The sequence below is a fragment of the Lonchura striata genome, chromosome 5 (genome assembly GCF_050655825.1).
Source record: "Lonchura striata isolate lonStrDom1 chromosome 5, ASM5065582v1, whole genome shotgun sequence".
Taxonomy (NCBI): domain Eukaryota; kingdom Metazoa; phylum Chordata; class Aves; order Passeriformes; family Estrildidae; genus Lonchura; species Lonchura striata.
Window position 1 is genome coordinate 19,153,362 of NC_140707.1, and position 12,632 is coordinate 19,165,993.

Here is a 12,632-nt window from a genome sequence, read left to right on the forward strand (position 1 = left end):
ACATGAACAGGGAGCCAGACCTCTTGCTGAACTTACAAAAGAGACATCACACTCATTTAATTAAAAAGATCTGAGTTGCTGGTGCTCTTCATGTTAGATGGTATATCCTGGGTTACATGCCCAGGAGAAATGAAAAAAAAAAAAAAAAATGTTTTCCTTGTACTACAAAGTAAATAGGACTGAGAAATATTTTAGTATTTGCAGAGCCTGGGAGTTCTGACTTAATCATTCCATGTGTATTTCGTGCAGCACAGAGCATTATGCAAAGATCTGGTTATTCAATTTTTTTCTCTAGAATTTCAAGTCCTGGCCTTCCCCGCTGATGTGGTCCCGGCTTTGGTGGACTGCACATGGGAGTAGCAATTGGCTTTAAAGTCAGGCCTTTCAAATATTTTTGGGGCACCTCAGAATCTCTGCTGGATCCACAGTCTGGGCTCTGTGTGGCATTCATAGAGCCTGTTGCCTAAGGAAGGTATTTGCAGTATTCCACATGGGAGCATATTCCTTAGCTAGGATATTCTGGATGTAGGTTCCCTCCTGGACTAGGCCATCCTTTTGGGCATGAATACAGAGCCTCCTTCTCATGTAGCAGACATTTATATGCTGTGGGAACTCTGTTCCCACCTGAGGCTGAAACCCATTTCTCAAGAAAGTGCCTAAACACTGGCACTTCCACCCTCCTCTGAAACTTGTGTACAGAGTGATTTGAAGGTAACAGAGATAAAGGTGACAACTCCTTGAGGCTGAGGAGGGTCTGCAGCTAAAACCTCCTGCCTCTTAGATGGGAAATCCAACCACAGATGTGAAGAGCTGAGCAAGCTGAATGTGAGTGTGCCTTGTTAACAAACTGGGTGAAGTGAAAATTAATATACAGAATTCATCCATTTTTATTCTTAATTCAGGATTGTGTCCTAGGTTCTTTGTTTTCATAATGAAGTAGGATTACAGAATGGTGAAAATATTCCTTTTTTGGTTTTAACCACTTAAGGACTAAACAAAACTTAGTTTCAAAAGAAAAAGACACCGGGTTCTAAGGCAACCCAGACTGAGGGAAAATGTTACTCCATGTTTGAGGATCTACATGAATACAGAGGTTCATTAATTTATTCCACATGACCTGGCTCCGAGATCAGTTAATCCGACTGGATATATTGCAATGTCCAGTTTGGGAGAGATTATCAACTCTGTGCCCATTACAGTCTTTAACCTTTTGCCCTTTCATCCACAAAGTCTCCATTTGACTCATCAAATCAGGCCAAAACAGTCTTTCTACTAACATTATTAATTTTCATTTTTTATGTGTGACGAGCTGAAGTGGAATGGTATTTGTTCACACAGCCATGAACTCCACTTTATTTTCCAGCCTTGTTTTGGTATTGCTGGAGCAGGTTATCTTGAGGATGCTGCCTTGGCAGCTGCTTAGCCTGAAGTCTTTTTCATCCACTGAAAATCTGGATCAAAGCTTATAAATAAAAGCATTTACCTATGTACAGATTAATTCATAACAATTCACTTTGGAATCTTTTTGCTATTCTTCCTACATTGAAAAGTCAGACCTCAGTTATTCAGACATTCAGTGTTAAATCTGATCTATATTCAGCAGAATTCATTATTTGAATGTCCCTCATCATATTTGGCTTTTTCCTCAAAGTTCCAGTTCCCAGAGTCATGGGATTACATTAGAAACTTCAGGAGGAAAAACAAAAATGTAATCTAGACCTCATGGCTGTACAGGGAAAACTTAAAAAATGTGACTTGAATTCACTCTAAAGGCTCAAATACCAAAGGGAAAGAGCACAGTGTAATAAATGTGTAAAGAATTTTGTGTGTGGAAAAGGAAGATTGACTCATTAGCGATCCTTTCTATCCAGTGCTAGGTGTCGAGATGTTGTGTTTACAAATAAATTCACATAATCCAGCCACAAATCTGCAAAACCTTCTGTGCAGCGACTGCTGCTTTTTGGCATGACTTGCCTCTGTCTGCCTAACTGGCCCTTGATGCCTTTTAGAGCTTTCCACTGTAAAAGGAACAACAGGGTCAAAATGCAAATACTTTATTCAGGGTGGTAGCACAAATGCGAAGAGAGGAAAGAGAGTTTTCTAAGCTTTGCCTGGCAGACTTCAACTTTCAACTCATGGGCATGGTGAAGGCTCCACGAAGAGAGTAAAAGCTATAGAAATCCAAGTGGGAAAACATTTCTATGGTGTTTTGGAAAAATAATAGTCAACATAGCCAAACCCAGTATCCTGTGGGGAACAGACTAGTCAGAGAAGTTGTTCTTCACTGTGCGAGGACCTGGCAGCTCTGCTCCACAGAATCACAGAATGGATTAGCTTGGAAAAGACCTCTGGGGTCATTGAGTCCAGTCGATGACCAAGCACCACGGTGTCAACCAGGACATGGCAGTGAGTGCTACATCCAGTCTTTCGTTAGACGCCTCCAGGGATGGTGACTCCAGCACCTGCCTGGGAGCACATTCCAATGTCTGATCACCCTTCGCGTGAAGAAAGTCTTCCTAATGTCCATCCTGGCAGCTCAAGTCAATGTCCTCTTGTATCCCCTGCTCTTGTCCAGGCTGAGCCCCCAGCTCCCGCAGCCTCTGCTGGTGCTTCACACCCTTCCCAGGTCCATTCCCTCCTCTGGACCCGCTCAGCCCCTCAATGGCTTCGGCCCGAGCTCCCCGGAGCCGGTCCCAGCCCCTGGGCTCGCAGGAGCAGCTCGGGGCAGCGGGGCCGGGCGAGGCGCTGCGACTGCGGGGCCACTCCGGCCTTGCCCTGTTCCCAGCCCGAGCTCGCCTCCTGCCCCGGGGCTCCGCTGCGGCTTTCCCGTGGGCGGCGGCGGTATCGCTCCCGGGGCGGGCAGCGCCGAGCGGGTCTCGAACCCCCGTCCCCAGCGGCGGGAGCGGGGCAGCGGCGGCCGCGCCGCCCCGCGCGGTGCATTGTGGGCGCCGCGCTGATTTATGCGGGGCCGCGGAGCGCGCCGGGAGCGGCGGGAGGAGGCGGCGGCGCGGCGGGGCCGGGACCGGCGGGGCCGCGGCGGCGATCGCGGCTCTCCGGGCGCGCAGCGCTTCTGCCGCCCCCTGAGGCCGCGGCGGCGCCGCGGGCGGCCGGCACCACCCACCTGGCCTCAGCCGACCCCGCGCCGGCCACCACGGACGTGGAGGCGGCGGCGGGCGGAGCCGGGCCCGGGCCGAGGGGACCGTCCCGGCGCGGCGGAGCCCCCGCCTCTCGGTAGGGGCCGGAGCGAGGGCGGGCTCGCCGGGGCCTCCGCGGCCGGGCTCGCTCCGCAGGGGCTGCGCGGGGCCCGGGCCGGCCGCGCTCCCGGCGCCGCTGGGGCCTCCGGCGAGGAGCGAGCGAGGCGAGGAGCGAGGCCCGGCCCGGTGCTCCCCGAGACGGGCGGGGGCAGCGGGAGAGCCCGGCGTCCTGCGCCCGCGGCTTTGCTAGCCGGCCCTCCGCGGGCACGGGGAGCGGCGGCACCGGGCCGGTGCCCCCGGAGCTGCCGGCTGCTTTCTTTGCCCGCTCTCGGTTGCGGAGCATCGTCTGTGGGACTAGTGCCGAGGAAACAACAGGTCTCGCTCCCTGCTCGCCTTCCTAAGGACGCCAGCGCCTTGCTCTCGGGATTATAAATGTTTGAACTAAGACGCAGGGAACTGGAAGGAGAGCTTCCCGTTGGAATTAATAGAAGAGAAAAGAAGGGAGGCTTTTCCAAATCCTCTACACGAAAGCTCGTGCTGTTTTCCCCTGCTGTCCGTACTCTGTTTAGTAACGCGATTGTGACCTGAGTGGAATTTATGAGCGATGAACTGTTGAAGCTTGTTGCATCTCTGCATCGGACATTTTTTCTTTTTTTGTCAGCACATGATTCCTCCATCCCAGCTGTTGCAGGGCCTATGGGCCAGTAATAGAGGGATGGGAAGCTGAGACAGTTTATTTTCACATTCTTCTGTACTGGGGACTTGGCGAGTTAGCTGAAGCTGCTGCTTTTTACCGGATCTGCTCTTTTCTCGGCAGGTTTATTCTTTTTTTTCATGTGTTTCGATTAAACAGTTATTGGACTGGAGCTGGATGGGTGCTTTGCAATCCAAAGGGTTTTGGGGGATAACAGAAAACTGCTAAAACAGAGAAGAAGACCTGGTGCTGCAGGAAACCTGGGGCCTGTTTTCACAGCCTTTTCGTTTTGTTGAGCAAGGTAAATAACGTAGTGGTGAAAATTCAGGGCTTATTGTAATCATGCATGAAAATGTTACAAAGCACTTCAGATTGTTCCAAGTCTTTCAAAGTATTGAGAGGACCGACAGTAAGAATCAGAATGGATTGTTTTTCAGATGTGAGTGTAAAATATAAGGCTGAGAGCAAAGTTTGTGGTACCTGAGAGGTTTCGGGAGCTGCTTTTCTTGATTTTTGCTTAAGTTCTTGTAGATTTGTGCTTTTGAGAGAGATTGCCTGAAGAACTGTGTTGTTGGTTCAGTGATTTACGAGTGGGTTTTTTCCATGGTTTTTAAAGCCTTAATGCCTTAGCTCTGGTAGGGATCTGTTAAGGTCTCTCAAAGGTGCTCCCAGTTGTGTGCTCACTTCCAGTAGTGCACTCCTCCTATTTGCATTGTTAACTGTATTCATCCTCTACCTTTAATTATTTTTGCTTACCTTTACTTTTGCTGTCCGCATTGACAGCTGCTACTACTCCATAATGAATTTTTATCTTCCTTTACATGTTTTTATCTCCCGAATTGGACCATTTTCATTTACTACTCATTTACCATACATTACTTTCACCATCATAAAACTTCCACAGTCAACATACGCTCAAAGTACTGTTGTAGATACAATCTTTGTACATTTGAAGCAGTGGAAGAAACAGATAATGTTTCCCAAAATGTGCAGTGTAATAGTTTGCTGGGTGAAGTGTATAATTTTTGGTGTCAGGCTGCATGCCTTTTTTTTTTTTTTTAAAAGACCTCGGCAGCAGTTTACTCCTCAAAAAAGCATAAATCCGTTAAAATGAAGTCACAGTTTGAGACATAGATGCAAAAATCTGGTTTTGCAAGAAGTCACAAGATTCTCATTATGAAGCAAAGCCTTGATTAAGTTGACTGTGTACCTTTTCTCCACTCTTAATGAAATAGTGGCAAACGCCAAGGTGCTGGCAGCCTTTGCTGATGCTATCGTGGGGAGAGCTGTGGGTACTACGGGCAGCACTCAAAGTTCCTGTTTAGATTTGTTTGACCGAGATTTCTGGCCTTTGTTGTGTCTCGTTTTTGTTTCAAGATGATGTGTGAGGTGATGCCAACCATCAGTGAGGCCGAGATTCCCACCGGGGGAAATGGAGGCCACGGTTCAGGTTCCCCGTTGCAGTCAGATGCTGATTCCCACTTTGAGCAGTTAATGGTGTCCATGCTGGAAGAGAGGGATCGCCTGCTGGAAACGCTCCGCGAAACTCAGGAGACGCTCGCGCTCACCCAGGGCAAGCTGCATGAGGTTGGCCATGAGAGGGATTCCTTGCAGAGGCAGCTCAATACTGCACTTCCACAGGTATGGACGTTTGGGAAGGCAAAGGGTTTTTCAATGATTTTTGTGTTCTTCGTGGTGTGCTGTTGGCTTTCTGTAGTTTGGTTTACTGAAGAGTTAGGTTGTCTTAGGGGAAGATGAATCTATGCTGAAGGATTTTTTGGTGCTTGATCACTTTGAGAAAGATGCAAAAGCAAGGAAAGCAGGGAAGAGCAGCCCTTTCTCTCCAGTCTGCTTTCCCAGTTTCTGGAATTTCCTTAGCATAAACGTAGAATGGTGTCTACATCCTTTTGTCTAATAGAACTTGATGGACCTTTTTCTGCAACTAGTACTTTTTAAATGCTATTTCTTAATTGCCTGATTCATTAAGGTACTTAAGAATTATTACCTGGTCTAGTGGGAGGTGTCCCTGCCCATATCAGGGGTTTGGAACTGGATGGTCTTTAAGGTTCCTTCCAATCCCATTCTGGGATTCTATGAATTCCATACAGACCATTTTGACTCTATTAAAGACTTTGATTTAAAACCTTGAAGGCTACTGCCTTGTGAATGCATGCTGAGTTGTCATGACAATATAGAAGTCTGAGTGTGTTGTTTAACCTGTTTAGTTACTTTTGAAAAGTTTGGATTTGGCTTTTTTTTTTTTTTTCGTCCTGTTAGGAGCTCCTAATTAGTGCCTTGTGGAGAATGCACGTGGCCTGCAGTGCTAGGTTTGTTACGTAAGGAGCATTGTTAGGAAAGGTGATTGGTCTCTGCAGAACTCTTTGGGTTTTATCCATTTGAGTTAAAAATAAAACTGGACTTTGAACATATTGAGAAGCATTTGGCTGTAGGCAAAGCAGGGGTTGCTTTGAGGTGTTGGTTAACTGTTGACAGCCTTGTGCTTTCTGGTGTGGTGGTTGCTGTCCCAAATGTGGCACAATGGTGCTATGACTTTTACAAATGTTCCCATATCCTTAAACATTGTAGTTACTGTTTATACCCTTTCAAACAGTGGTTTGTTTCACTGCTCTCATTATAATGTAATCACTGTATGATCCTTGGTATGGTAATTGGTGCTGGTAATTACTGATGGATGGAAATGAAATGTGTTAATCTAGTTCTGTTACAATGATGAAAATCAGAAAGGAGAAGTTTTGAACCTTCGCTACTGCCCGTGTTAAATCACGTGCTGCAGGCAAACGTAATTCTTTGGGTTTTTTTTGTTCTAATAATCGTAGCTTTTTATCCTCTGTGTCAGGTGTGCTACATTAATGAAGGCCATTAACCACTTACATGACCTGCAGACTGTTAGACCTGAGTTTGTGCTGAGCAGAATCATCCCAGCTCTCAGCTCTGCTGTTCCCCTTTTGCCTTTTCAGTTCTCAGCTTTCCTTCCTAAATATAGTTGGCTACTTGCATGTAACCATCACTTTCTAAACATTTCTGGAAAATTAATAAACAGTTCCCCTTTTCAAAAATGCCATAATTGCATGGTTTCATGTGAAATCTGTTGGAAAAGCAAGTCAGTTGAGAGAGAAATTTTACTGCAATTTTATGTAAAAATACAGCAGTGTATGGATTTTTGTAGATTGCTGTTGGAAAATACTCTTTTCATCCTGTGGAACATCTGCTTTTGTCCCTAGTGATACTTAGCTCACATTATTGTGGTTTCAAAAATCAGAAATATTTTCATTACTCTTGATACATCAGAAGTAACCTCTGATTTGGGCAGTTTTTGTTGTTGTTATGGTAGAGTCAGTTACTTCATGGGTGCAAATTTTTGATGGGGTGAAACAATTTTTAAAAAAAATTCTAATATGTGTTCACTGTCAAAACTTTGTAGTGACTAATATTTGAAACTATTCAAACTTTCTTGTTAATTATTTCAAGCTGAGCATTCTTTTGAACTACTGCCTCAAATGACCAGTTGTTTAGCTGTGTATTTCAAGGAGGGTAAAGTCTTTAAATTTAATAAAATAACAGCTGTGTTATATTTTTTCAGCAAAGAATGAATAGTAGTGTAAATTTTAATTTTTTTTATCATAGTAGTTGTTTTCAATTTAGTAGACCTGCAAGGTCAATTTAACTAATTGTACAAAGACCTGTGTAATTTCATTAATTGCTAAATCACTCTGTAAACAAAGTATTATTTCTTTCTCAGACTTTGCTTGTAACAAGTCTTTGTAGTTGATTTTAGACCTCTTTATCTTAACAGGTATTGAATTGAATTGTTTCTATGTGTACTTTTCCTGTTTTAGATCTTTAGGTGAACCAGCCAGTTTTAGACTGTTCTGATGACTGATGGGAAGTCCTGGTCTAACAGCAGGAATGCCAGATTGATTTCTTCTATACCAAAATGCATCTTCTGGTTTTGCTACGAAGTCAATTTCTGATGACATCCCTGTGCTTAATTCCTTACATTCACTGAGTTTTCTGTGTATAAGAAAGCTCACACTGATAAATAAAATACACCATGTTTATATTTCAAAAGTAATTATCAGTTTCAAAATGGCAATATTTTCAAAAACAGTATTTGCACCTCTGAGCTTCTAAAAGTAAATGCAGTTTTTCCTGCAGCAGTGATGCACATTTTGTGGTCACATTTCTTAGTGTGATGGGCAGCTAGGAATTCAAGGCATCAGTCCTACTAGCTCCATAAACCTGGGACAGTTATTTAGGGTAAGGCACCTTTTGTGGCTGTCTAATTCACTGAGAGGAGAGCATTTTCATCCTACATAGATGTGCTTTATCTGTTACATTTACTCGAAGTAAAGCTGACTTTTTCTGAGTTTTTAGTGTGGACAGCTGGAAGTGAAATACATCACCACTGCCTTGATAAAATAACTGGATTCTTGGCAATGTTCTTTGTTTTCTGGGAGTTTCCTCTCTTACAGATTACCCTAGTCAAACTGTACTCTGACCTTGGAAAACGAACTTGAGGAAATCAAAGTGCTGTGCTAGAACTTAATTTTATGCTTTCTAGAATTTTTCACAGAAAAAGAAGAACATTAACTTTTTACTTGAAGAGCTTTATCACATAAACACATTGTTATAATTCTAATTATGGTTTTAATGGATTTGATTATGCCCTTTTTGTACCTTTTAGAGTGCATTCTACAGAATTCAAGATTTGTGTGCTTCAAATTTATAAGTTAATCTGTAAAACTATATTTAAAAGTTAAATTTTGAACCTAAGGTAGGTGAAGCCCAAGTTACTTTAGTTCTTGCTATTAAAGTGTTGCAGGCCAGGGTTCATTTTGCTGGTGGAATTTCACATAGATGTTTTCTAAAACATGATGCTTGTTTTGGATGGTGAAGACCAGAGTTTAATCTCCAGTGGTTCTGGTGCTTGTCACAAATAAAAGCCAGTCGGGGAATTCACAGCAGTTTTTATCAGGATGAAAATTTTAATATGTATGTTAATTTTATAAGCTAATAAATACAATATAAATATGAAGCAATACATATTAAGATCCATCTTAATCTTGCACCTTTGATCTTTTGGCCTTAAATTTATCATGCCTCATTTTTTTTTTTCTGTACAAGGTAAGCAAAATAGTAGGTTAAAGTAAAAGTTGATTTCTGTCCATAGCAAATATTTTATCACTACTTCATGCTTCAGTTAAAAATGGTGTGTGTCAGTTCATACTGGTATTTAGTGAAGTTCAGGTATGTCCCTATACAGTGATGTTCCTTAGACAATCTCAGAAATACTCAATGCCTCATCTGTAAGAAATACCAAAACACTTGGCCCAAAGACTTCCCTGGCATTGTTTGGAACTGATGGACTTAAGGATTTCATTGCCATTTTATGAATAGTGGTATTTGGATTGCCTCCAGACAAGTTTTAAGTAATACAGGATGTCATAGGTGTAGAAATGAGGTTTTGAATTGTACCTAATATGAAGAACACGGTGGCAGAGCACACAAAGGCCTGGCCAGACTCTGCAACAGCTGAAATTTCCTCAGCACTTACGTGCAGCTCCATTTGCAGCATTCCCAGATGTTCAGCCCTGAGCTGCCATGGCTTTCACTTCTTACTCTGGCAGCATCTGGTGCTGACTTCTGAAATCCCAGCAGAGTGCCCAGGAATCCTGGAGGTGCCAAAGGGTTTCACATAGATGGCAGAGCAGGCACATCCTCCACTGCTCCCACCCTGTTCTGAGAGCAGAGATGAACAGGACTCTTCCTATTGCATTTTCAGACATCTATCTTGAGTTTCAGTTGCTAATCTTACTTGGCTCTTACTCTTAGTAAACTGCTGAACTGATTTGGCTTTACACTAGTTTAAGGCTTTACACTAGTTTAAGTCAGATGGAGATAGGAGTTAACATTCAGAATTCTTCATTGATTATCAATAAACCTCAGCTTCCCTTTCCTTCTTTTCAAGATATAGAAACAGATACCGTTGGCTCCAAACCTTCAAAGTATGAATTTATCTGAAGTAATGCCCTGTGTTTGGGCAAAAAGGAGTAGCTACATTAAATAATGCAGAAGAGTATTTTGAGCACTGAGTCTCCAGCATTGGTTCTGTCTTCTTGGTTTCTCATGTGGATGTGTTTGAGTTTGTTTGTTGAAACATCCACCCCTGCCTGGCAGACATCTGTTTGCCTATTGTTAGCAACTTGCTGTTTATACTGTGTTTTTAATTTAGGTTTGCTTGATTATAAATAGACCATTTAGCTAGATTAAATTTGGAATTCATTTTGAGTTTCCCTGTATTTGAGGGTGAATTTTACTGCTGTTAAATTTGGGATGAAATTTATGGCTGTTTTACTACTTAGTGGTGTCCCATCCCTCCCCTTAACAAGCAGATTTGATGAAGTCCAAAACTATTGTTTTTATTTCCCTTAGTTTACTTGTACTAAGAATGTTTTAGTGACTGTACAAAAATGCTTTTTGTTTGTTTTGGTAGTGGATGAGGGCCTGAAACAGGAGCTAGTGATTTTCCCCTACTCTTGTGCTACTGTGGACAGATGTCTTTCAGTGGGTTTATTAATGCTTGGGGTGCTCTAGTCTAACCTGCAGCCTCAAAACAGGCTGTATATAAGGTGGAGAGAACTATAATCAAAACAAAGTATTTAGAATACATGTTTAGAACCAGGTGAACATCACATATATACTCATCAGTTGCCTTTAGCCTCTGAGGTGCAAGAGGTAGTGTCTTTTGGTATTTAGAGAATTCTTCCTCTGTTACCTTTTATTTTTTCCTCCATTCTTTTCTAAGAGTGTAGCTAATAAGAGCTTTGAAGATGTTTAGTTGCAAGACTTGAAGATTCAGTGTGGCTACATAATTGCAATTCCAGAAAAAAAAAAACAAACCTTTTTCTTTTTTCTCTTAAGATAAATATGAATTAAGAGCACAGTTCCCTACCCCCTTACAAATTCGTAGTGTTTTAATGTCCACTGGCCTAAGACTTTGCTTCATCCTTTCTGTAATATATTTAGGAGAGTTGAATGTTGGTTTTATTCACTGTAAGTTTTGATCATGGAATTAGGAGGACACATTGTGTTGTAATATATGCAGGCCCCTTATAGTTAAGAGTATTGTCAGAGACCTTGAATTTTTGGAAAGAACGTTTTAAGTGCCTATAAGTAATTGTTTTTTCCTCTCCCTAAGTTAGCATTGCATCTCATAACTGCATGAATATACTTGACGGTTGAATTTGGGGATTTATTTTTTAGTTTTCAATTTCTAAAGGAATATGGCAGACGTTTTGTGTAAGCTGCTTGTGGCAATTTACGCAGCTTAAGTCACTTAAAGTCTGTAAGGCTGACTGGTATCTGTTGACATCTATTAGAAATACTCACCATAATCTCTTGTGTATACACATCTCAGGCTACAAATACTGAGAAGACATAAATTTCTCTTGTGTGTGTCAGGTAATCTGGATGCTCATAACTTTCCAAGTGTGTTTTTTTAAATAATCCTGCCTGTGGGTTCCCCAAGTGTAAATGTAATGCAATTCTTGCCAGGAAAAAAAGTTTTCACATTCTCTAGGCTGAAAGAAGAATTATTATCTTGCTACTGAATGGAGAGAGTTTTTTATTCAACTTGATTTTTTCTCAGAGGTATAATAATGTTTCCACATTTGGGAAACTCCAGATGATTGTGTAGGAATCCATACCTGTAGGTCACTAGAGGAGATTTTTCTGGGAGTTTGGATATATAGAATTGGAGGAGTGTGATTACCAGTCCAGGTTAATGCCCGCTTTCATTTTGATGTGTTGTTTTCCTCTAAGCTGATGTTAATAGTTGTTTCCCTTGGTTTTTTGCCCATGACCTTTATCTGTTTCAGACCTGACCTTTGGTTTCACATCAGCTCCACTGAAAATCAGCTCCATTCCTTCTGATCAGCCTGACAAGGCTCTGTGGCCTGTTCTTGCAGTGGCTGGAGCTGCAACATTTTTCAAAAGAGAAGTTTGTTGCTTAATAATCTGTTTTGCTGTTCCACAGTGTCCTTGAACTTTCCCGATGTGTTTATGCTCCTGTCTACTGAGGATATGGTTTTTGAGGCTGGTAGTGGAGATCTTAACAGAAATATAATTTTGGTTGGATCCAAATATGCCATGGCTATTAATGGATACATATAAATAAGAACAGTCTATATTTTCCTGTAATTCATCTGTCTTCTGGTTATGCTTTCAGAATGATAAATATCTAGAATTAGTCTTTTGTTTTATAAATTCTGTGAAGTGCACCAAGATTCAAGTCCAGGCTGGATGGAGCTCTGAGCAAGCTGATCTAGTGGAAGGTGTCCCTGCCCATGGCAGAGGTGAACTTTATGGTCCCTTCCAACCCAAACCATTCTAGGATTCTGTGATTCCTTAATGAAAATATCCTTACACCAGCAGTATTGAGATTGTCCTGTCATCTTCAGGACAGATTTTAAATACGGACTTGTTTAAAGGGCTGCTTGGAAAAAAAACTTGAAAAATTTGATTTGTGACCTTTTGAGTTTTGTTAAGGAGAAAAAAGAGCTTCTCTTTAGAAAGTTCTCTTTAGAAAGCATTTTTTCTTTGTTGTCATAGGAAAATGGGCAACTCCTGATTTTCTTTTAAAATTTAATTAACATTTTTTTCTGTTTTCTTTTTTTCCTCTCTGTAGAACAGTGATCTCTCTTTTGGTATGGTCTCAGTCCTGC

The 12,632-nt window shown here is 42.2% G+C and overlaps 1 protein-coding gene across 17 annotated transcripts in view; it reads left to right on the forward strand.

Moving 5' to 3' along the window:
* The first annotated feature begins 3,369 nt into the window (after window positions 1–3,369).
* PPFIA1 (PPFI scaffold protein A1) overlaps window positions 3,370–12,632 on the forward strand; it is a 59,758-nt gene continuing 50,495 nt past the window's right edge. For 3 of the 17 annotated variants that reach the window (XM_085581240.1, XM_085581239.1, XM_085581238.1), the window contains exons 1-2: window positions 3,380–4,189; window positions 5,266–5,529. In XM_085581240.1, the coding sequence (XP_085437366.1) occupies window positions 5,266–5,529 (264 nt within the window). In that variant the 5' untranslated portion in view covers window positions 3,380–4,189. Of the gene's footprint in view, window positions 4,190–5,265; window positions 5,530–12,632 lie in introns of all 17 variants that reach the window. The other 14 variants (XM_021555882.4, XM_085581236.1, XM_021555885.4 and 11 more) reach the window with 11 other exon arrangements.